This window comes from Leptonychotes weddellii, chromosome 5 (genome assembly GCF_054177405.1).
Source record: "Leptonychotes weddellii isolate Sample4059 chromosome 5, ASM5417740v2, whole genome shotgun sequence".
In the NCBI taxonomy this organism is placed as follows: Eukaryota; Metazoa; Chordata; class Mammalia; order Carnivora; family Phocidae; genus Leptonychotes; species Leptonychotes weddellii.
This window is the reverse complement of record NC_138373.1, coordinates 54,416,461-54,441,179: the sequence shown is the minus strand read 5'-3', so window position 1 is coordinate 54,441,179 and position 24,719 is coordinate 54,416,461. Positions and strand designations below refer to the sequence as shown.

The 24,719-nt window shown below is 45.1% G+C and overlaps 1 protein-coding gene and 1 long non-coding RNA gene across 2 annotated transcripts in view; both read left to right on the top strand.

Annotated features, from left to right (window-relative positions):
* Nucleotides 1-24,298, top strand: part of PIP4K2A (phosphatidylinositol-5-phosphate 4-kinase type 2 alpha) — a 168,670-nt gene extending 144,372 nt beyond the window's left edge. Inside the window, exons 7-10 of the mRNA XM_081820741.1 lie at nucleotides 8,040-8,153; nucleotides 17,082-17,325; nucleotides 19,376-19,479; nucleotides 22,019-24,298. Of these exons, the coding sequence (XP_081676867.1) occupies nucleotides 8,040-8,153; nucleotides 17,082-17,325; nucleotides 19,376-19,479; nucleotides 22,019-22,099 (543 nt within the window). The 3' untranslated portion in view covers nucleotides 22,100-24,298. The remainder of the gene's footprint in view (nucleotides 1-8,039; nucleotides 8,154-17,081; nucleotides 17,326-19,375; nucleotides 19,480-22,018) is intronic.
* LOC145721665 (uncharacterized) lies at nucleotides 8,160-10,261 on the top strand. Its single transcript, XR_014145499.1, has 2 exons — nucleotides 8,160-8,298; nucleotides 8,348-10,261. It is a non-coding gene; the product is annotated as an uncharacterized LOC145721665 (long non-coding RNA).
* Nucleotides 24,299-24,719: the final 421 nt, after the last annotated feature.

Below are 24,719 nucleotides of genomic sequence, written 5' to 3'. Positions count from 1 at the left end.
AGATGGGATTGTATCACTGGTTCTCCTGCTTTAGCGTCAGAATCTCTTATTTCAAACGAAGCTCTCCCCTCCTGCAGAGGTGCAGATCAGCAGGGGACTGGACTTTGAGAAGTCCTGGACTTGACAGTCACTCAAATCCTGTCTATTCCAAGTATGGGTGAAGGTGATTGCGAAGATTCATGGGAAGAATGTTTGGAACTGTCATATCATATCAACGGATGTCGGGGCAAGCCTTAAGAACCCTATAATGTAAACCATAGGGGTTAGTCTTGGAAGTGGAGTTTTTTAAGATTCAACTCATTTGGAATTTGCTAAGAGTGGCACATGAAAAAGAGGGGGTAACATGTAGTGGCTCTTGGGAGCACCTCCCAGGCGACAGCATTAAAGTCCTTGGCCCGTGTGGCTTCCAGTGGCATGGAAACCCTCAGTTGCCTTCAGTTCATTTTTATGTCTCTGGGATGAATTCAACCCCGGGTATCCACCCCAAGCACACAAGGAGCAGTGCTGTTGGATATGGGGATTTTTTTTTTTTTAAGCTGACAACTCTTATTTAGTTGGTCCAGAAAGAGTCATGGTGGAAAGAAAACTTCAAAATTTAGAATGGGGCCTGAATTTAAGCCAAGCTGCTGCAGATGCATGTTTTTTAAAATAATAAAATTGTGGGGGTGCCTGGGTGGCTCAGTCAGTTAAACATCCGACTCTTGATTTCAGCTCAGGTCGTGATCTCAGGGTGGGGAGATCGAGCCCCACATCAGGTTCTGCACTGGGCATGAAGTCTGCTAAAGATTCTCTCTCCACCCCAACCCCTTTCTAAAAAAAGTAAGACTAAAATAAAATAATAAAATAGTGATGTTCACTAGGTTAGTATTAAACCAGAAACCATATAGTACTCGTCTTAAGTTTTCACACTCTTGAGATTTCTTATCAACACCAACATCCGTGCAACAGAATCTTCCAGTCAGATCGTAACAACCTATTTTGTGGGTCCCGCATGCAGGGTAACTGTGACGTCACAGCCCGTGGAGGAAAACCAAACTGTCCCCATTGATACTGCCCACTTACAGTTAAAGGGCCATTACGTTTTGGAAAGTATGACAATATTTGAAAAGCAATATATTTCACATTTTAAATATTAGCTTGAAAATCTTAGGGAAAATAAATAACCAACAGCTGGGCACTGCCCGCCCCAGGAGAGTTCTAAGCGGCAAAATCACACTGGGGCTTCCCTGGTTTTGTGCGACTTAATTGCAGCCTGGTTTCACAAGTGTGTTGAAGTATATTCTCTTTCTACATTTACACATAGACAAGTTCAAAGTAAAAATGAACCTTTCACATGCAGATGCTGGTCACAAATGTATCCACTCTCATTGTGGAAATTACAAGGTAGTAATGAGCTGTTGGATCAATTTCCAAGCCATGAACTTGCATAGACATTCCACTTAGTTAAAGAAGGTTGTTACATGCACTTTTTGTGAGAAAGCACGGTTATCTTTGCTACTTCTGTATGAACTCTACCCATATTCACTAACTTGCCTTTTCGTGTATCAAATTTGTGGCTTGGATGTTTTGAGAAGCAGAACTGATTTTATTATAAATCTCTAACATCTCTTATTACCCTAAAATTGATACCACATATATGATGTTATTCAAATTATCTTTATCCTAGCTCCAAAGCAAGGATTACCTATAATTCTCTCCCTCACAGAAATATTTCTGTAGAGTATATTTTCAGCCCCACAGACTGATTTTTATGAGGTGTTTTGGAAAGTCTGCTGAAGGGGGTTTTATTCTTTCTTTTAATTTTCATTTAGGTGAGTTTGGAATAACAAATAAATCAGGAAAATAAGCAGTCCCTAACATGAGACAATAATTAGTACGTATTTTTTTATGTTGTGTATTCAGCTCCAAGTGTGACAATACAGCGCATCAAAGGGACACCAGGCGGCAATCTTTGACATCAAGGCTTACAATTAGACTTTAAAAATGGGTTGCCAAATGAGCACGTCGAACACAAATTCATTTCTTTCTGAAGTATATACAAGTCCTTTAATCACAGAGAACTATGCTATGCATTATCCTTTGCATTGAAACCTTCTGGTGCCAAAATCCTGTTTGCATTAAACACACAAGTGTGACAGGAGTACGTTCCATTTTCCTGTTAGGGTTTCCATCCAGGCGAAAATAAAACGTGGCTCTGTATTATATAAGTTTTGGCTCTGTGCATTTTGAGTATACATGTATTTTTACTTTCCTATTGGTAGTGGCAATATGAAATACCATAGACTCTTAGTATAATTTAATATAATTGTAGCACAATGATAAAACCCAGTATCATTTTCGTTTGAATTCTGTGTATAGGAAGGTACGTTTTTGACTGTGAATACAGATTTCAAATATTTGTGATTTTTTTAAAAAATTCTTTCTGAATCCTCTAAGAGATAATTTGATTTTCTATTCTCATAAAATAAGACTTCTATATCATTTCTCTGGCTTTACGAGCCCTTAACATAGGCAGTATTACTAAACTCCACGCACATGACAGCAGTCATATATCACATCACAGAGCCCTTAGTGAAGTAGGTAAATATTTATATATAACCAACAGGTTAACTTCCATCTGAAACAAGATGTAAGTTCTTTTGCTAAACATTTATTTTTGGATTTGTTTTCAGAGAATCTGCAAAATTTTTACTAATTTGGAATCTTAACGTTTTTATTAAAAGTGCTATTTTTATATTAGAAGGGCAGTTCTAATGCCTTGTTTTGTTTTGTTAAGCCCCTTTCTACCCTTTGCCTCCTAGTTCCTCCCGGGATCCAGACTTTCTGGCCACAGAAGCACAGGTTCATTTCTAAAACTTCGCCATTGTTAGTTCTGTGTACTTTTTCCTTTTTTTTAATCTCAAAGCCCTGGCCAAGTCTGTCCTTAGAGATCACTTATGTCTTTTATTGAACCTGAGGGAATAATAAGTAATTACTTATATTCAGAAGCATTTATACATGTGAAATATCCATGTGTTGGCTGTCTTCAAGCTCTGACACAGTTGCGTGTATATCCTGACTCTCAGGGTCATGTTCATTTGTGTTGAGTTACACATAAACCATTTCTGACCATGACCAATATCGTTACATAGTATGTTTCTTACTAATGAAGGGTATAGACTCGTGAGGGACAGATTAAACAGCTGGTTCAGAACATCACAGCTAGTATAAAAATGTTACATATGCCAAACTTTTTAAAAAATCTTGCTCTGGATTTATCAGCAATGAGTTTTTCTCTGGCTACACAAGCCATACTTGAGAACATGACCAACAAATAACACTGACGATGATGTTTGTATATAACCCTCCACGTGGCAAGCACTGCCCTAAGCTTTATAGGCGTATGAACTCAAGTAATGCTCACAGCGGTGCTGTTTGCTAATCCCCATTTAAAGAGGAGGAAACCAAGTCACAGAGAGGTCAAGTGACTGGCTCAAAGGCGCACAGCTAATAATCGGAGGAGTTGAGCTATAACCCCGGCAGCTTGGATCCAGTTTGTGCTCAGAACCTGACACTTGAGTCTGTGTCCCGTGCTGGGCCCTGCCGAATGGGCCTGGGGTCTGGCATCACCCCGCAGGAAAGTGTGAGGGACATGCATCCTGCTAATTTTATCCACACGATGGGTAGGTTGCAAGGGGAATGGTGTCTGCTTGTGCCTTTGGCTACCTTGGTGCACTTATATGTCGCATTAGTAGAGGTGAATGTCATCTTGCGTCCAATCCACCCCAATAGAGTTACCTCATTCCAAAGGGAAAGTAACTTTGCCTGGACTCTCCTCTGAGTTTGGTTGTACGCAGCCTCCCTCGGCTGGCTAGGGCCTGGGAGCAGCTCCCAGAGGCCCCCAGGCAGGGGTCCTGGCCCAGGGCAGGGGGGATGGGGGAGGGTGATGGAGCTCGTCTTTCTTGGAGCACCTTGTGTGGTACTGCAATTCCCCCGTCACACTCGGAGGCTCCCAGTCTCCACGAAACTGGCCAGGAGAACTTAATTCAGAGGGAATAAATAAAGACTTAACCTACTACCACTTCAGAAAGGTTGCTGACCGCTGGCTGGGAGCCAGCCTCGGAGAGTCCGCAGTTAAGAAGCGATTCTGAGCTGATGTCTTTAGCTCTGGTGGTTTCCTCCGCCCTCTGGCTGGTTCTGCATTGAACTAGAAAGGGTATGAAAGACACCCATTAAAGAACCAGACCAGTGACTTCGAGGCTTTCAAAGCTCTCCTAAGTGCAAATAATCCAGTGTTGCAAAGCAAAGGGTGGACTCCATTGCTACCCGCAGTTATTTCCATGCTGCTCTGCAGACCTCACCTTTGTGGGCCATGTACCCCGAGAGTGCGTAAGTTCATTAATTCACAGCCTAGTAGTTTTCTCCACTTAAAAAAAAAAGTGTTTAAATATAAATACTTCTCATTATCAGAGGGATGTATAGAAATCGTTGTAAAAGCTAAGCAATAAGAAAAAAGACACACCAAGAAACAGACTCTCAACTATAGAGAACAAACAGATGGTTAGCGGAGGGGAGGCGGGTGGGGGGATGGGGGAAACAGGTGATGGGGAGAAAGCATACATCTACCGTGATGAGCACTGAGTGACGTCTAGAATTGTTGGATCACTCTATCGTACACCTGAAACTAAGATGACACTCTGTTGACTGTACTGGAAATTAAAATTTAATTTTTTTTTAAAAAAGCTAAGCAATAAGGTTTTCTTGAGCGTCAATCACTGTCACGTGATTTTATCGGTGTCACGTAGCTCTTGGTAGAAAAGAACAAAGTTCTTTTTTTTAAGAAAAGGTTTTGTATGCAGTCTCTCAACCTATGTTTTAAATCCATACAATTCGTTGAAAGTTCACATCGTCGGTGGCAATGACAAGCGGCGCTCGCTAGCTAAATGTGTCACACGGGTGTCGGCGGAGTTCTCGGAACAACCCACCGCAGCCGAATGACAAGCATCAGGCAGCCCGGATTCCCGTCTCCACGTGAGAACTGGCCACCTAGCTTGCCAGGGTGTGAGACCTTAGTTAAGACCTTAGTTAACCGGCATAATCTCTCTGAGCTCAGTTTGCTTGGCCTCTAAGGGTAATAGTTAAGATTGTTGTGAAGAATAACCGGGACGAGGCACTTAAATGAATGGATGCAGGTGAAATGCCTATTAGCACAGTACCTACAGCTGCTGGTGCTGCGGGGCGTGTTCCCGTACGGCGCCTGAGGCCCCCGCCCGGAGAGGTCCAGAAGCCTCGCCTGGGCCCTGGAGAGTAGGGCGCGGAGCCAGGCTCCGGAACGTCGGGATTCGCGTCTCCAACACCCTGGTGGTGCTCCCATGCGCTCTGCCCCACCATAGACACTGGGGGGTGGGTATGCGTAGACCAGTGTTGGATTCCTACAGCAGCTGCCCTGCTAAGGATCTGCCTTTGCCTCTTGAGCCTTTCGGTAAGCCCTTAGGTCTTTTAACCAATCTGGTTGCCCCTTTTAAAACTTGATCCAATCTAAATGCGTCCCTAGTGCCTGTGAAATTCACAAGTGAGCTCAGTAATAGAGTAGAAGGTGCCCAGAGGTTTATGAGCGAGGATTAAGTTTTCCCTGTCACATGCGGTAATCCTGCCGGGGTGAACCCGAAGTGGCATGCGTCTTCGTGAATGTGCCTGGAATTACAAGCGCCTTTCCACTGTGTCATTTACTGCCTTGGCTCTGCTCTCACAGTCCCGGCTTCAGGTTTCCCTTGCTCCCACAGAACCCCAAATCCCTCTGCCCTTCTTCTCTTACACGTATGAAGCGAGTTGTGGAGTTGAGGCCAATACCTTAATCCCTACCACCGCCACCCACACATGCCGCCGTCACCCCCCACACACAGACACCAACAGCCAGGGTGTCCCCTTGGAGAATCCTCTCCTCCGTGTGTGTGTGTGTGGGAGGGGAGAGATCTGGCTTCAACCCTTTCTTCTAAGGCACTTCCAATTTTGTATTTTGGGTGGTGTTTATCACTGCCTTCTGGGTTTGTGAAACTTCAGATCCTTGCATTTCATTCGCTGTGAAACTGCGTTATGTTTATAATTGTGCTGGAAGTGGACCTGAGGGTTGAGTGTGGTTGACTCAAACATTTCACGTTAATGTGCTATCTTCACACGTACGGGTTTTTATGTCACGTTTATGACATTTTTAAATTATTAATGACAAACTGAGGGAGTCAGTCTACCAGGCGCCTCCATAGTTTTTGTGAAGAACGGCATTGTGTTTTTATTTCCTCAAAACTCTGACTCAGCATGAAAGTATTTGAAAGTAGATCAGTCTCCCCCAAGAATGTTATTATTTATCCGTCTGTTTTGCATTCTCATGCTGCCTTGTTTTTTTTTTTTTTTACCTACTTGCTCTCCTGTCTTTCAAGCTAGATCACAGACTCCTTTAGAATAGAAATGTTGACCTATTGATTTCTGCATTTCTGTACATGACTGTCATTCGGTAACTGCTAATTGAATCAAATCTTTGGATTTCTGATCTTTGCTATAACTGCTTTGTAAAGATAATTATTTTGGCAGTTTTATCAAATTAAAAATTGCAAAACTTCTGGGGCGCCTGGGTGGCTTAGTCAGTTAAGTGTCTGCCTTTGGCTCAGGTCACGATCCCAGGGTCCTGGGATCGAGCCTCGCGTGGGGCTCCCTGCTCCGCGGGAGTCTGCTTCTCCCTCTCCCTCTGCCCCTCCCCCCATTCGTGTGTGCACTCTCTCTCTCTCTCTCTCTCAAATAAAATCTTTTTTAAAAATTTTAAGACTTCAAATTTTTGCAAAGTTAAAATGAGTGGCAGAGCTACAAATTTGGAATTGCATAATATATGTGCATATACGTGTGTGTACAGACAGATGTGAATAGTTCACGTAGAAGAAAAAGTGAGCAGTTCAAGCATCTGAAAGGTGGTTCAGTAGATCTATGCAGTGGGTTTTCTTTTATTGCTCTGAGTAACGGGGGGGTGGGTAGTGTGGAGAGCAGTAAGGAGAATATGTCCTTTCCTTGGATTTTCTTTTTTTTCATTTAGCTCATACTTATGGGAAAGAGAGCTATTCAGACATTCATTGGTGTACTAAGATGGTGTCTTATGTTGAATTCCTTTCAGCTGGAAGAAATAAGCTGTCATTAGCTGACAGGAGTGGGGAGGAGTTTTGATTGGTCTTGAACTCTCCCAGAATGCAGGTTGCACGAAGTTAAATAGAATAATGTACACTTTCAAAATTATATGCCCATATTATCCTATAGCATAAGCTCAAGTTTTTTACTACTTGTGACCCATGTTTCGATCATCACGCGTGACTTTGCATTGTGACGGTCACTGTAAGGACAGTGTCGTTGCCAGCTCACCACCTTCTTGTTTATTTGTAAAGGATAGAACTGTTCATCTTAATATGTTTTATGTTAAGACATTTTCCTTTGGCCTGGTCCAAATGCCAACAGAATTTTCTTCTTGGTGGGGTGGTGACCAGGAAGGCTTAGAAGGGACAGATGGCCAACCTCTGGCTGCATATTCTCCCTGACTGAGAAATTAGATAGGATTATGGATGGTGCTTTTCTGAGGCAAGCTGACCTTGTTATTTGTAACATGAAGCCAGCAAAGGCTATCCAAAAAGTGCCAGGGGTGTGGAGTTGGGTTGTACCAGTAAGAAAATTGAAGGTTCCTGACAAAGAATTCCAAGAATACAAATTCTATACTTAGAAGACTTCTTGTAAGAGAGTGGATCTCAGAAAGCAGTCAGGTTTACGCCATGAAATCTGTTACAAAACTGCATAATACGGAGTACAGGTGACCCTCCATTCCTGGTGCGAATGCTTCCTAGTGGTCGTAGCTCACTGGTGCCCCCTTGCGGTATTCAAGCCACCTCACATTTTGTTGCCTCGGGTAAGAAGCCTGCGGTGGGGAGGCACACTCCATTTCCGGCGGTGGAAACTTAACCTCCGGGGTTGGAAGGCATGTATTTCTGAGATTTTATTCAAACATCTTTCATTCCCTTTGTCGTCTGCTTTAGGCCAAAGAACTACCGACTTTAAAGGATAATGATTTCATCAATGAGGGCCAAAAGATTTATATTGATGACAACAACAAAAAGGTGTTCCTGGAAAAACTGAAAAAGGATGTTGAGGTAAGAAAAAATCAGCATCAAGGACAGCCCCATCGTAGAAATGTCACCACTCTTGATTTTTAGAAGCGTCTTCAACGGTCCATTTAAATCTGCAACCAAGGCAAAAATACGTATTGTACCTTATGAAAATCACATCTAAACAGGTGCATCTCCTGTGTGACCTGGTTTAGGAAAGAAGTGTGCTGCTTCGGCAGGCAGCTCCTTCCTCTAGATGACAGACCAAGGAAAGCACCTGATGTCATCTGCGGGGCGTCCCCACCCTCAGCTTGCCACGTTCTTGGTCGGTGGGGAGCCTGTGCGGTGGCAACCTGCTCACGGACTGCCCGCAGCAACCAGACGGAGGGTGACGCCGAGCGATGACATTCTGTCACACAGCAAAGCGTTTCAAAAACAAGTGTTTAGTAACTATTTGAATTTGGGGTTTTCTTCATCTGAACCACATCTCGGTGTTAGTAGACAGAGCCCCGGTCACCTGGTGCTTTAACATTTCCACCAGCCTCTGTGAAAGTGGTGTCATCAGGCCACCAAGCCATACGTGTGGTGGGGACAGCACCAAGGCTGGTCGCCACCCCAGCGTCATGGGGGATGGTTGTGACACAAAATACTGTGTGACAGTGGGCTTTTCGTCTCTCGTGAGGGAGGCTGTTTTGCTTAACTGTTATTTTAAGAATTAAAAATATACTCTTCCCTATCCTTTTGTTGATTTTAAAGGCATCACAGCCTTGTTGGACTTCCTTTTGTGAGTCCTTTGGAAATTAATTCGGGGGGAAAAACAGATTTTCTTGAGATTCGTTAGGTTTACAAGACCCTGCAAAGAGAATTCTAATGTAGACGGTTACTGGACAAAGTTTTTCTGAGCTGTTACTTTCCTTCATCTGTATGTGTGAGTATGGTATACTTCTTTAAAATTTTTTTACTTTGAAATACAGTTCCTCCCACACCAGTACAGCTCTGCTACTTACAGGCTTTAGGGGAACGTGTTCCTTTTCATGTCATTAAATAAAAATAATTAGAATGGTTCAAGCCAAAGAATGAGTGTCTTGCATTTGAATGTATCCCCCGTGAGGGCAGAGCAGTTTCAGTTTCCTTTTTCCTGTTCTGACGTCTCTTTCATTGTAAGACACCCAGACTGACCGAGTGAGTTCATAACTATTTTTAGGTCATGAATTATTTTCATAAAAAAATGTTTACTTTTTTTTTAAACCTACCTGGTGTATATACTTCAATTAGAACCTAAGTAGTGTTTATTTCTGAAGGATACAAGTGTCTACTTGAAAAGTAGAAGAAAGTGTTTGCTTTTATCATGTAACATTTTTTTCTCCAGTCTTTCATTAACAAGCATTTTTTTTCTAATGTTGCCAGTGATTATTGTTACAGTACATATTAGTTAAACATTAAACATTTCCCATACTTTGGTGTCAACTTGATCTGATAACTAAGTACTCTAGGTAGACCTACTCACTTTCGGGTTTTTATTCATCAATCAGCAAATCTTTAATTTTGAGAATAATACCAATTGAGCAATTATGGTAAATATCCTTTAGGGTTATGTGCAATCTGCCAAAAAAAAAAAAAATTTTGTTTCCATCCCTTTTTCTGTTGGCTGTGTACCACTAGGATATTTAGACTCCAGATATAATGTAACTGAAGCAGTTCAAATTTACAGTTGAATTACATAAGGATCCTCTTAGCCCTTTTGTTGTCTCTAATAATGTCGTTGATTAGAGGGTTTGGATAGTTTAATCCCATGCAGGGCTCTTGCACTTAGCTGTTTTGTTGAAATTGAAGCAGGGCATAAAGCATTCTTTTCATTAAAAAAAAAAAAAATTCTCAATGGCTGATACAAGTATCTTTAGTTTTGAAATTCATGCAGAAGCATCATTAAATTTTTAAGCAGGTAATTATGGTGAAGTGGCTTGACATCTGATCTTGATAAATGAGACTAGAATTTAATCTAGTTTTGTTTTTTCATTAACACTGTGCTTTCTAATTTAGCTGACTGGCCTGTTTGAGTACAGTTTTTTGGTGGGGGGTGGGGATGACTCTTTGTTTTTTACTTAACGCTTAAGGTAAAAGATGAGTTTATTATAGCTCAAGAAGTAATCTATTTTTGTAGCAAAAAGAAAAGAACTGTCATGAGAATCTAGCTGCTTTTTTTTTCTTTTTGCAACCGAAATCCTGCTCTGTTCATATACCCTGAAAATATTTCAATTCAGAAAGCTTTGCACATAACTACGTATTGGTGAGCCCTTTTCTCCAAAAGACAGTGCTCTGTGGAGAGTGAAAATCACTTTGGCCTTCTGGGCTGCATGTTGTCAGCTCCAATCATGATGGTAGACGGTGGATGGTGGAGAGTTGGCACCCATCTCCTCTCATTGGCTCACGCTGGAAGCCTGGGGGTGTCGGGGAGCCCCTACCACAGGCCATCTCAGCTGTCATGTTTATAGGCCCACAACCTTGGAAATGGGTGGGAGGGTGGAGGTGGGGGCGGGCATGGTGGGCCACCAACATTGACGGACCCACTGGTAGAGCCTAAACTCCGTCCCAGGCAGTCATTCTCTCTTTCATTCATAACAACTCCGGAGGATGAGTGCTGACATTATCCCAGTCTATGGATGAGGAAACTGAGCCCAGAGACTCTATGTGATTTGCTCAAAGACGCACAGCTACTAAATTCAGACTGGGATTTGAGGCTGTCAGAGGCCACCCTCCTAAACTGCTCTGCTCTAAAACGCAAATTAAAAATGTTTGTGGGAACACAGTTGAGACTTTGTTTCCTGACGAACGCCCCAAAGGAGGATCATTATAACTTTTAACAAGTGATACGGGATAACTGTTAAATAGGGCTGGTTGGAATTTTAATTCTGCATTGCAGATGTGTTAGGAGGTGGTAATTCAGTAGAACAAATGTGTTAATAAAGTTAGCAAATAAAACGAATTTAAATGTTGTGAAGGAGAGTTTATTAATGGCTCTCTTACCACATAGTCTTCTAGAAGGGTTTGTGACAGGGCTCATTAAAGATCTTGAAGAAGATTCTAGCTCAAAGATTTGGCATAAAGAGGAATTAATTATGAAGGAATCAGATTAGGTGGGATATTCTGAGGAAAAAAGAAGCCGACCAAAGGTCTGGCAGATAATTATTAAGAAGTTGGAAAGGAGGAAAGGCGAGGGACTTAAAGATTATAAAGATTTAAAAATTGTCATGCTTTGAAATCTTATGTACTTAAAAAAAATCAATAAATTTGAGTCAGAAGCTTAAAGGAATGAACAGAAAACAGAGCAAATATGTATTAAGGTCCTTAACGTCAGCTGGAGGCAAACCCCAGCAGTGCAGCCCTTAACCCCTTCCCTCCTTTCCTTCCCCCCTCAACGTGGAGTCTTCCAGGCCTGGGTCGTTTTGTGATACCCAGCAGGAATTTTCTCTAACAAGAATCTCAGTTTATTGCCACATTTCATTCCGCTCTACTTCCGAAGAGATTTAAAATTAAGTTTGTGAAGATAAGAGCTAGTGAATCTCTGGGCTTTTCCACGTTTCTCCTCTTGGCCCACCTCACTTGAGCCCGTCTCCGGGCTTCAAGTGCGTATTTGATGAAAAAGGCCTTCTACCGTAGCAACAACATGGGCAATTAGGTCACAGCCTCCATTGTTACCTGCAAGGCACTGTTTTCATTGCCTAAGCTACATTCGCTCTCCCTCTCCTCTCTCCCCTCCCCCATGAGCTGAGTGGTATTATCCCATTTTATAGTTAGAATAACTGAGGCTCAGAGCTAGTGAGAGAAATAAGATTTAGTCTCCCGTCTGACTCCCAAACCTATACTCTTTTTCTTTTAAAGATTATCTGGTACTTTAATTAAAGAATAAAGGGGTCACCCTTACCAGCAAAACCTATGCTCTTCCCCACTCTGCTGTCCTTGGTCTTCCGTTTCCCTCTCAGTGTCCTCAATCTGAAAACGCACGTAGCACCCACTTGGGACCACAGTCAGGGTCCTTGATCTTGGGTGGGTCAGAGCAGCTGCTTACCTAGAGATGCATTTTACACGTCACCGATGGTGAGGTTTGGGATGCAGAGCTGCCTAGGAGCCTGGGCAGTGGTCTGACTGCAGAGCTCAGGCCTGGGAAGGGGCCGGCCATTGTGAGCAGCACTGATGCAAGAGGGGACACTCGAGCCTTGAGACGCGCGCACACACACACACACACACACTCTCTCTCTCTCTCTCTCTCTCTCTGAGTGAGGCGGTCCAGCCCCGGCTGTCATCCGTGCCCAGCTGACCTTTGCAAGTTCATTACGGGCAGCCCCCTTGCTTTTGTAATAAAGCACACTTGAAAGCCGGCCACGTGAAGGTGGAACGGTGGACTTACCCGTTACAGACCTACTCCGTACCACAGAGCGCAGACGCGTGGTAAATGGTCTCATTGTGCCTCGGGCAGAGGTTTCTTTGTTGCTTTGTCCTATGTTTTCACTTGGCTGGGGTGATTATTTCTTTGAGACGGGGTTAGGGAAATTAGGGTGAGTTAAGCAGCAGGCGTCTCATTCACTTGTTCAGTAAATACCAAGAGCTACCCTCACTTCCCGGCAGTCAGGAACGCGGTGAGGGCAGAAACGGCCAGAGCTCCTGCCCTCTCGGGGCTGCCACGTTCGGGGAAGATTATGCTCGACTCACATAATCCAACAAGATACACGTGCAGCTGAGCCAAGCGTCATTAGGGCAAAGTGCGCTGGTCCACCCGTGCCCGCGCTTTGGGGATGTGGCCTAGGCAGGAATCGGGAAAGGCTTCCCATAAGCAAGTGTCTCTGCAGCTGAGATCTGCAGTCAGGTGGCAGGGAACTGGGTGCTGGTAAGAGGGCCAGAGGGTGGGCCGGAACAGGGTTCAAGGTGGCCCAAGACGTACTAGCACCAGACTATCCTGGCCCACTGGGCCATGTTAGAGCTTGCTTCTGCCCAGCAGGATGTGGGATACCACGGGAAGGCCTTAGGCAGGGACTGGGCAAGATCAAATTTGCACTTGGAAAAGATCTTCCCTTCCCAGAGGGGGTCAGTTCGCACAGCATCGATTTTTACCACTTCCCAGGGAGCTTCCAAGGGCCCGGGAAGAGCAGGGACAGAGAGAAGGGGGCCTTTGTCCTGCCCCGGGTCAAGCGGAGCAGGACCTGGCCCAGCCAAGCTCCCCCTAACCCTGCACTCAGTGCGCGCGATCGCGCATACACACACACACACACACACTCTCTCTCTCTCTCTCTCTCTCTGCAGGCAGGTGCTGGTAACCCGTGTCTGCAGCGGTACGCAGACCTCTGGAGGGTGTCCGGGTGGGCAGAGGGGGCAGGCCAGATAGACAGAGGGGTCGGGGCCGGCGCTGTGCTAGGTGTGGGAGGGGACAAAGGAGGCGCTGACCCCATTCTCTGGGAGCTCAGAGGCTGAGCTCAGCCCCAGGCACAGCTCTCTGGGACCCATGGCCACCAGTGAGCACCCTGCCTGTCATACCTGCTTGGGGGGGTGGGGGGTGGGCAGAGGGTATGACTGGGGATTTCTGATGCAGTGTTTCCCAAATGTCTTCTGTTTCCAAATCACTAGGCCCCCGGGGCATTCTGAAGGGGGGCAAAAAGCAGGCTTGGTGATGCCGTCAGTGTGAGGCCTGCTGCTGGCGGATACCCCTCGCAGAGACTCACAGTCCTTAGTAACGGTGGGAGGCCGTCCTCCTCAGAAACCATTTGATTTGATTGACTCATTCTTTCCCCTACTAGTGTTGCAAAGAACAGGACTTGGGAAAAGCTGCCTTAATGCAGTTTCCAGAAGCAGCCTAATGCAGTATAAAGAACAAGAGCTTTGAGCATAGGATCCTGAATTCACTCCTCCTTAGCTTTGATTCCTTGGGCAAACTCTTTTAATCTCTCTGAGCCTGTTTGCTGTCTTGTATGGGGATCCGAATGCCTATCTCAGGCGAGGCCAGCTGTCTCTGTACCCCGCAGTGCCCGGCTCTCTTCCACATCCGTGCGCTTGTGGGGAGCACACCATGTACCCGAGGTCAGGCTACGTGGCCGGGTGGCTGGCTCTGTGTGGGTAAAAGAGTCAAGCACTTCATGGAGTTGTTACTCCCTCAAGACGGGGAAGGCTGCCCAGCCATCTGGCCAGATGCACCCTGACACCCAGCAGTTGCCAGGAGGATATGGCAGGACGAGCAGTCTCTGGCCACTGGCTGAGGGAGGTGGAAAGTTGTTCTGTGAGGACTTGAAAAGGGGAGTTTGGGAAAGCCCATGGGAGGAACAACAGCTTCCTCTGTAAACTGATCAAAGGCATGAGAGAACCAGCACTCTGTTTTGTTTGTTGTTGGCTTTTTTTTTTTACTAGACTAAGTAACATCTTTATTTCTTTTTTTTTTTTTTTAAAGATTTTATTTATTTATTTGACAGAGAGAGAGAGACAGAGAGAGAGGGGACACAAGCAGGGGGAGTGGGAGAGGGAGAAGCAGGCCTCCCGCTGAGCAGGGAGCCCGATGAACATCTTTATTTCTTTACCCAGCTTTATTGAGGTATAGTTGACACACAGTATTATAAGATATTTAATGTATACATGGTGATGATTGAGTATGTATCCATTGTGAAAGGATTTCCCCATCAAGTTATGAACACAACCATCACCTCACATATTGACCTTTTTTGTTTTTCTTTTGGTGAGAACATTTCAGTTCTACTCTCTTAGCAAATTTCAGTGATACAATACAGCGTTACCAACTATAGTCACCATGTTATACATTAGATCCTCAGACCCTATTCATCTGATAGCTGGAGCTTTGTACCCTTTTACCAACTCTCCCTATTTTTCCAGCCCCTTCAGCCCCTGGCAACTGCTTTCCTGCTGTTTCTAGGAGTTCAAATCACACACACACACACACACACACACGACATCATACAGTATTTGTCTTTCCCTGTCTGGCTTACCTCACTTTAGCATAATGCCCTCCAGGTTCATCCACGTTGTCACAAATGACAGAATTTCTTTCTTTCTTAAGGCTAAACAACATTCCACTGTGTATATATATATATCACATTTTCTTGATCCAGTCATCCATTGACAGACACTTAGCTTGTTTCCCTACCCTGGCTATTATGAATAATGCTGCCGTGAACATGGGAGTACAGAGATCTTTTCGAGATAATGATTTTGTTTCCTTTGGAGCTATAACCAGAACTGGGATTGCTGGATCGTATGGTAGTTCTATTTTTATTTCCTTGAGGAATTTTCATACTGTTTTCCACAGCGCCTGCACCAGTTTGCATTCCCACCAGGAGTGCACAAGGTTCTCTTTTCTCCACATCCTCGCCAACACTTGTCCTCTCGTCTTTTTGGTACTAGCCATCCTGACAGGTGTGAGGGGATAGCTCATTGAGGTTCTGGTATGCACTTCCCTGCTGATGAGTGATGTGGAGCCTGTTGGCCATTCAACACTCTTTTTTGCCAAAGGGTCTGCATGTATCAACTTTTAAGTATTAGGTTTCTCTTACCTTGCTTACATATCTAAATAAAGATTTGTGTGATTTTCTTTTCCCCTGAGCTTAAATGAGGAAGAGTCAGCGTGGCCCGAGGGGATTCATGGTGGGAAGACAAGGAAATGGGAGCTAAGGAAGAGGAGAGCAGACAGGAGGAGGCCTGGGCCGGTGAGGAACTGAAGGCATCAGGGAACAGCAGGGGCAGGTCCTCTCCTTGTCTTTAAGGGAGCATGGCTTTCTCTTCAGCTCGGAGACCGGGCTGCTTCCCAACAGGCTCGGGAGGAAAAATGGCCCAGCGGGTCTCCACAAATTGATTTCATTTCATTTTCTGCCAGAACTGCAGGACCTATAATTTCAAATGCTTACCCTTTGCGTAAGGAAGTTCATTTCCTAAATTCTGTCCAAGTCGCCCGAGGCCCGTCAGCGGCTCCGCATCACTGAGTGGGGGTGGCACCAAGTCCTCCAAGAGTCGGGGTCATGCGTCGTCTTCTTGGGCCACAAGCCCAGGGTCAGAGCAATCGTGGACCCTGTGCCGAGCCAGCCAGCTGGGGAGTCAGGGAGCTGTTTGGTGTTAGCCAGCAGACGGGCCGCCCCATTTTGTCCTCCATAATACAAGCCACGTTTTATTTGATCGATTAGTAGAACCATGTGCTTCCGATCATGTGTCTGGGTACATCTACTAAGAAGAAAAGAAAAATGACCTGCAAAGTCAAAACGAGAACTTGGCAGGCAGGGGTAGACTAAGCCGCAGAGCGAGGTCGGCCGCACGTTACAGGAGGAGGGAGAACAGGAATCCCGGGCCCGAGCTGCTGCATGGGAAGTGAGCCACCTTCAGCTTCTCCGTGCCCTCGCTTCCATTATAAGGAAACCTGAGCAGGACAGAAGGACTGTGTTATTCACCAGAGCAATGACACACGCATTTGCTGGTTGATTGGGACATTTGGGCTTTTACTTCTTCGTGATGGACAGCATAATAATCTCCTCTCAGCCCAGTGTGCTGAATTTCAAAGTGCTTTCACAAGAGACTCTGCTGGAAGCTACTTGGGAGGTCCCTGGTTTTTCCCATCAGCCAGTCTTAATTGTCGGGAGAACAGCTCTCTTCCCTCCTTCTTGCCAGTCATGCTCTCTGCTCTTTGGTGTAACCCAACCTCCATGTGATAAATGCATGCCTCTCAGCATCCAGCTTTGCGTTTCAGGGAAAATAATACTAGCGCTGAGCCAGCCCCAAGTGTGGGGCTACATTTTTGGCCAGAGGAGCTGCCTGGGACTGTGAGAGCATCATAATGGAGGCTCCTGGCTGGCCGCCTCTTAGGGAGACCCTCTCCTCGTTTCTGCTGCCCCTTCCCTCACAGCGTTCCCCCACAGGCGTTTTCCTGAGTTCGTTTCCTTCAAATACGGGGTTTTGTTTAAGGCCATGACTGACCCTGTTGCCTCCCACCCTCAGTTTCTTGCCCAGTTAAAGCTCATGGACTACAGCCTCCTGGTGGGAATCCATGATGTGGAAAGAGCCGAACAGGAAGAGGTGGAGTGTGAAGAGAATGACGGGGAAGAGGATGGGGAGAGCGATGGTACCCACCCTGTCGGGACCCCTCCGGACAGTCCTGGAAATACACTGAACAGCTCACCGCCCTTGGCTCCAGGGGAGTTTGATCCAAACATTGATGTTTATGGAATTAAATGCCATGAAAGTAAGCTATTATCAACCCTTTTTATCTACGAAATGGTTTGATTTTTGCCTTGTTTCCTACCAGTAACTGTAATCCCAGTTAAAAGTATGCTGCCCTCCAAGACTTATTCTCCAGAGTCCCAGTAATTGATTCAGGGACAAGAGTATGTTAAGAGGAACTGTAATCTCTGGTTTTGAAACATTATGTGATAAGGTCCTTGAGTTTTTTGATGTTGAGGAATAGTGAGCCACAAACTATTTTATGTATACAACACACGTGCACACACATGTAAAGGTAGCTAACATATAGAAGAAATGTTTGTAAATGTTTTTTTCTTAGCTATCTCTTCTGTGGCTCTAAAGGGTCAGGAATCTCTCCAGCACTAAGTACATATGCGGCCCCCTCTGAACCTCGCTCGGATACCCTGAAGGGCACACTCACTACCAGCCCTTTCCTGTTTAGGAGCGCTCAAGCTGGCCCAGGATGTGGGATGACAATGTCTGATTTGCTGTCGTGTCTGTCCTCTGCTGAGTCACCCCCCCACTCCACCCCCATTAAAGGGTCTGTGGATCTCTTATCTAGAGTGAGCGTAATCTTAATCCTCAAAATCTGTATGACTGAGTATTTGAAGGAGTATTACCTTCTACCTTAGCTACTTACACATGAGAAAACCAAAATAATTTAGAGAGATGATAAATGCTGGCCTCTTATTTTTTGAGTAATAAAAGTGATGATTCATCATTATTTAAAAAAAAAATCTCATGAGGCATATCAGCCAAATGAGTTTGTGTTTTTTATTTTGCTCACCAAAATTTTCTTCAACACAGAAAATCAGATGTAGTCAAATGTACTTTTCTTATTGTTTACAATTAAGACAGCATTATATTTGTGGAAATATGCAGAAGACCGATCTTACAGATGATATGTGTCTTTATCCAGTTCTGATGCTAGACTCAGTGAGAATCATGAACAGGCGTGCCTCTAAGTGGGTTCTAGAGCACCACAATAAGGCGAGTCACATGACTTTGCTGATTTCCCAGTGCATATAAAAGTTACGTCTACGCTATACTGCAGTCTGTCACGTGTGCATTAGCACTGTGTCTGTAAAAAACAACATACATAGCTTGTTTTTTATAAAATACTTTATTGCTGAAATATACTAACCATCATCTGAGCTTTCAGTGAGTTGTAATCACTGATCACAGATCACCATAAAAATATAATAATGACGAAGTTTAAAATATTGCTAGGATTACCAGAATGTGAGGTGAGCAAGTGCTTTTGGAAAAATGGTGCTGACAGACTCGCTGGACGCAGGGCTGTGGGTAAAGGAGGCAGCGTCTGCGAAGCAGTATGACTGTGATGGTAGACGAGGATTAAGGAGCAAAATTACCTCTACTGGTTGCATTTTAAAAATAGCACTTTTCTTTACACCAAGGCAATACATAATGATTAAGGAAAATGCAGATTAACAAAAAAATGAAAACAGTCTTGCCCTTGGACCTCTACTGGTAATATTCTGGGGTTATACTTCTTTTACTTTTTAAATTGAGAAGAGAATTGGGGACAGAGTCAAGCTATTTAACAGGGATATGCAGGAGTTACATGGACTTTTTTTTTTCCAAATTACTATTTTATTTTTTTATCACTTTTTTTTTTTGTATCTGAGGAGAGCTGACTCACCACGTTACGTTAGTTCCAGGTCCACCGCAGGGATGGGACAAGCCCATCCGTGATGCGGTGCTCACCGCAGCGCAGCTACCGTCTGTCACCACACGACACCGTTACCGGCTCACTGCTTGTATTCCTTTTGCTGTGCCTTTGTCCTCACTCCCCCCGACCTCTTCCTTCTGTGACTGGAAGCCTGTGGCCCCCGACCCCCTCCCCCATTTTGCCTCTCTCTCCACCCCACAAACAGTGGTGGTTTTTAGAACGCACGTGTTTTGCCCCACAGTGTACCCCGCCTCCGTTGTCAGAGCCCGCGGTCCCCGTCCCGAATCCCTGACCCTCCAGCGGGGCTCTTCCCAGCCGCGTCACTGGTCCCACAGTCATTGCTCTCGTCCCTTTACAGACTCGCCCAGGAAAGAGGTGTACTTTATGGCAATTATTGACATTTTGACTCATTATGATGCAAAAAAGAAAGCTGCCCACGCCGCAAAAACTGTTAAGCATGGCGTAAGTATCTCCACTTTGTTTCCTTCTCTGCTCCGGGGCCCTTGCTGCGGTCTGTGGCGCGGGTACCGGCTCTGGCTGTCCCCTTGCCACCAAGCTGGCCGGAGCCCCTCGGTGGTTCTTGTCCTCTGGGGGGGTCACGTTCAGTCATGGTCAGAGTGCGAGATTAGAGGCGGCAAGTGCCAACAGCTCACGCTCGGGGCAAGTCACTTAAACTCAGCGGCTAGCCTTTTTACATGCTGGGGATATTCACAGACACGTGCATCTCTAGAATACTGTACAAATTCGGTTTTGTTGGGCAAATGCTTCAAAGATAACAGTGAAGACAGCTATTCATGTTTTCACATGAATCCTCAAAACTGACCCGTCAGACCTGAAGCACTATTCTGTGCCTCAGACTCTTCCCGAACATGCAGTATTATCTTTCTTTTTGTACAGTGAACTGTATTTTTTCTACTACGGAAATCTTTTGGGTGCCAGATCCAAGTTTAATAACATGAATTCTTCACTGTTATTGTGCTTGCTCTAAATTATCACCATTCTACACATATGGTGACCTGTGAATTCCCCATGACAAGCCTATGGCGGACACTAGTGTAGCCCTGCTTATCAGTTGAAGAAACTGAGGAAGAAAGCCTAAGCTTGTCAGGGCCACGGCACTAGAAAGTGGTAGAAATGGGACTGCTCCCAGAACCTAGCCCAGCCCCCTGCTCTATGCTAGTCCCATCCCCCTGCCCTACCAGCAAATCGCACCTGCCTGGTTGAACTTCACAAGTAAATACCCACTATGCTCGTATTGCAGAGATTCGTTTTGGCTTTCCAGGCATTGTTAAAAAAGCCAGAGACCCCATCCCATAGAGATGAACTTGTGCCTTGGCTTGTTCACACGGGAAGGAGAGGCGCCTCCCCAGTAGTGCGTACAGCCAACTGAGGAACACCAGAACATCAGCCTCGATTAAAGGCTCTTTTTCTGTATTTTAAAATCAAACAGGCTGTCCTCCCAGCAAGGGAACCAGCCTAAAGCCATACTCTATTTGCCAAAGAAACATTTTAGTTACATCATCAGCAACTATTTATGGCTTCCTACTGTGTGCAAAGCAGGGCCCGAGCCCTCACCCAGCTCACTGCCAGTGTCCGAAACCCCGGGTCGGTCGGAAAGGAGGGTCCCCGGCGGCTGGCATCGCCACCTTCAGAGTAGTTTGTGAACTACGCGTGTGCCCGAGGCACCATCCCCCTTCCCGGATTCTGAGTCCAGTCCACGAGCGTGGGGGAGGTCTCGAAAAGGCTCTGTGGTAATTCCGATGCTCACCTCTGATCGAGAACCACGGGTATACTGCAGAGACGGAACTGTAATCCCTATTTTAGCGTTCCCAGTTGTATAACCTTGAGAAAACGCTTTGGAGCTTAAGGGCCCCAACAACAAAGGAGTCCTAACCCCTTGCTGACGGGGTTTAGTGGAGGACACCCGAGGTGAGCAGGTGCCATGTGTCTGTGCCCACCCCTCCTCACACGCTCCGCTGTATCACACACCATGTGGAACTGGAAATCGACCGGACCAAGCATGGCTCCATCTTAGTCTCCACTATGCGACCCCAACTCAGTTTCACGAGACACCACATGGCCTAAGACGGCACAGTTTGCAGGAGCAAGAAATTACTCTTGGCAAAGGAATGCTCTGGGCACTCTTCTCTGCCTTCAAGGCCTGGGGTCCTCCATGGAGATCCCCGTGGCCCGGGCCAGGCTAGGAAATTACAGGTTCCCCGGGGAGTATGGGTGTCCAAAAAGAGCACGTGGTGACTTCGTAAAGCTGGTCTTGCCCTCTGCAGCTCAGGAAACTGGCCGGTAACCACAGACGTTGAGTCTGGTCGCCAGCACTGCCTCCCATAAGGGGCGATCCCCCGCCAAGCCTGCGTGAGGGGCCCCCGCTTCCTTGCCCCACACAGGTCTCTGTGAAGGGGAACACTGGCACCCCTGTGCCCAGCGCTGAGGGAAGCCCGCCCCGGCCCCTCGGGGGGAGGCGCCGTCAGCAGCCTGATGTCTCGCCCGGCTGTGGGTCCAGCTGACACGGATCCCACTGCTGTGGCTGTCACCCCTCTTTTGAGCATGCCGCCACTTACCTGGGTCCTGAAAAAGAAACCCGATCCTATGTCCCTGTTGTTTCCCTTTAGCCAGATGTTGCTGTTGGTGTCATTCTCAAGGGATCTCCAACCTGCTCTCCTGAAAAACAGCAAGATTGTTACGTAGGCCACACAGACTCCACCATGTGACAGGAACATCCCCAACATGGCTAGTTTGATTTTTTTTGTAAGCTGCCACAGTCACAATGTGGTAACAGCATCTGTTGTTACTCTGACTCTTAGCCTCACTTTCACAGATTCCTAAGAACGTTGATTATTCAGACACCATATCCAAGATATTCTATGTTTTAAGAACAGAGGCTGAGATTGGAAAAATATTAGCTTTGTATTTAGCTGCAATTGGAAATTGCTATAGAGACTAAGTAGTAATTATATGGATATTCTTCTCCTTTACAACTGCCTAGGCTGGTGCAGAGATCTCGACCGTGAACCCAGAACAGTATTCAAAGCGCTTTTTGGACTTTATTGGCCACATCTTGACGTAACCTCCCACATGGCCTTGGACGGACATGAGCACAGGAAGGAAAGAGGTGGCTTCGGTGTAGGAAAAATGAAAACCAAACTCAGTGAAGCACACCTCCTCGTTTACATCTTCAGGCCAAGATGACTGATTTGGAGGCTACTCGCTTTAACAGCTACCTGATATTTCCCAGCATCGTTCTAGCTATTTCTGACACGTGTGCGTGCGTGCGTGTGTGTGTGCCTGTGCGCGCGTGTATGCGTGTATCTTAAAAAAATAATTAATTAATTAATTAATGCAAACCGGTCAGCTTCAGTCAGAGTGCATTTGGGCAACAACCCTCTGATTCCAGCTGTGGATGGATGGATGGATGGATGAGCACATGTGGGGGGAGGGGGCGAAGGAAATGCATGTCAGACCAACCATGTTGGCATCACGCGATAAACTGTGGATCAGTTTATTTTTTGGAGTTGAAAGATGTGACAGTATTCATAATAATAATGAAGATAATAATAATGATGATAATAATGATGGTGATTAAAAGAAAAAAACTTACTGCGAATGTTACATTTCTACCACGCACGCGGACACTCCTTAATAGTTGCCCCCCAAGCCCCTGGCGCTGGGCGGGGGGTCGCTGGCATCTCCAGCACGCCCTGGCTCAGGGTTCTGCCTCCACAGTGTCGGGGCTCCCGGCGTCCAGGGACAAAGACCCCTCCTCTAGCAAGAAGCTGATGCCCCTAGTGACTCTTGTCTGTACATTTTCACCTCAGTAAGTATGTCCAGGAAAACTGCTTACTTCTCTTTTCTTGCCTGGAGCTTCTTCACTGTTACACTCTTATGTTGCAATATAGGAATTAATGCTACAAAATAAAAATAAAGCTTACCTGCAAAGTGCATAGTTTTGGGCAATGGTATCTACATCTCCTACAGTGGGAAGGTGAGCAGAGCATTAGAACTCTGAATTCTGTTAACGAAGGCAAATCTGAATTCTAAGATGTTTATGTTTCACCATTGGTTAAACAGTGGTATTTTGTTATCAATTATCCCTTTAACTGAAACCCTCAATTTTACTGTTTACATTATTAGGAAAACAGGGATATTTCTGAATCTAAAAATTTAATGTACAGCATGTGATTTTTTGAAGTTTACATGTAAAGTCATTTTACGGTGTAGGTGAAATAATGTTTGTCATATTTTGAAATGTATCCTGCAGTCATGTTTTTGGGTGAATGTTTTATTCAAGTACATGGTAGGCAGTCTTACACAATAAAAGGAAAAGGGTTGTTTTGTTTCCTCCAGATGTACATTTATCAACCTGATGATTTTTTTCTAAATGTTTAACCCAAATCTGGTTATGTAAGTTCATTGCCCTAAACTGTGCTGTGTTTTAATCAGTTTATAAATTTCCAACATCGATCATGTATTTACCAACTTTCTGGCATTTTCTGAAAGGCATCAAGCTAAAATATTAGACTTGCTTAGAGTAGGTTGTCAACTTATACACTGTGCTAAAGCTGTGCCTTTGAAATTCTTTGTTTAAAACATGAGATGATTTTTGTAGGCAGTTTCAGAAAAGAAAAAAAAAAATCCACCTTTCAGTGATTAGTTATAACTCCGCAAACCGCCCCTGCCATACTGCCTCTTCCAGGAACTTTACTTCAGGGCTTATCAAGACTGCGACTGTGCCCACTGGGTGTGGGTTTACTTCGGAGAACACGGTGATAGCAAATCAGGATCTCTGGAAGCCAGCAGCAACGCCATTCTATGACTAGTTACTGACTTCACCCAGGTTTGTTAGCCACGGTGGATAATGCTATCGCCACTGGGCCATGGTCATCCAAATCTGTATTTCATGCATTCAAATTAGTTGAGACTGTGATCTGGGCCCCCACTCCCCCACCATTCATCCTGGCATCGAGTCCCTTTCAGTGTTCTGAAGTTCTACGGTGGTTTCTTTGACCCAAGACTACAAAAGTGAGACCCTGAAGTAAAGATAAGGTACACATACATTATTTGAGTAACTATTTCCTTTGTGGCCAGTCTGTGTATGCTTTTAGAAGTTTACAAAATGCTTTATTTTTTGTAACAGTCTCTGTCGTTCATTTCTGTCGATAAACTATTTGGACAGAGTGAGGAAGTTTGCCTTGTATCTCCTAGTGCTAACAATACACTCCAGTCATGAGCCAGGCTTTACAAAATAAAGCACTTTGATGACTCACAAGGTGGATCCTTTGTTCCTCTCTCTCGATTGTGTTTCTCTCTATTGCAAATAAATTTTAAGTACTCGGTACTAAGACTACCTTTAGCTGATCCTGGAAGAAGTAAAAGTGAAATTGAATCAAATCTCTTTAGAGCTTTGCCTTCAACCTGTGAACTATTTTATTAGTAAATAATAGAAACTTCCCCACCAAAATGGACTTACTGCAAGATGGACAGGCAGAGAAAAGAAATCTCTTTAGTGAATACCTCTATAAAGCATACTGTTTTATTTGTAATTTTTACCAACCACAGTTCTGTGTCAGCATTTTTCAAAACTTTCTTGGGCTGCCCCTGGTGGACGGAAGGCTGTCTGACAGCATCCCACTGTCGCTGGCGCCAGGTGAGCAAACACAGTCCGTTGAGCTAAAGCACTTGTTTGGAAA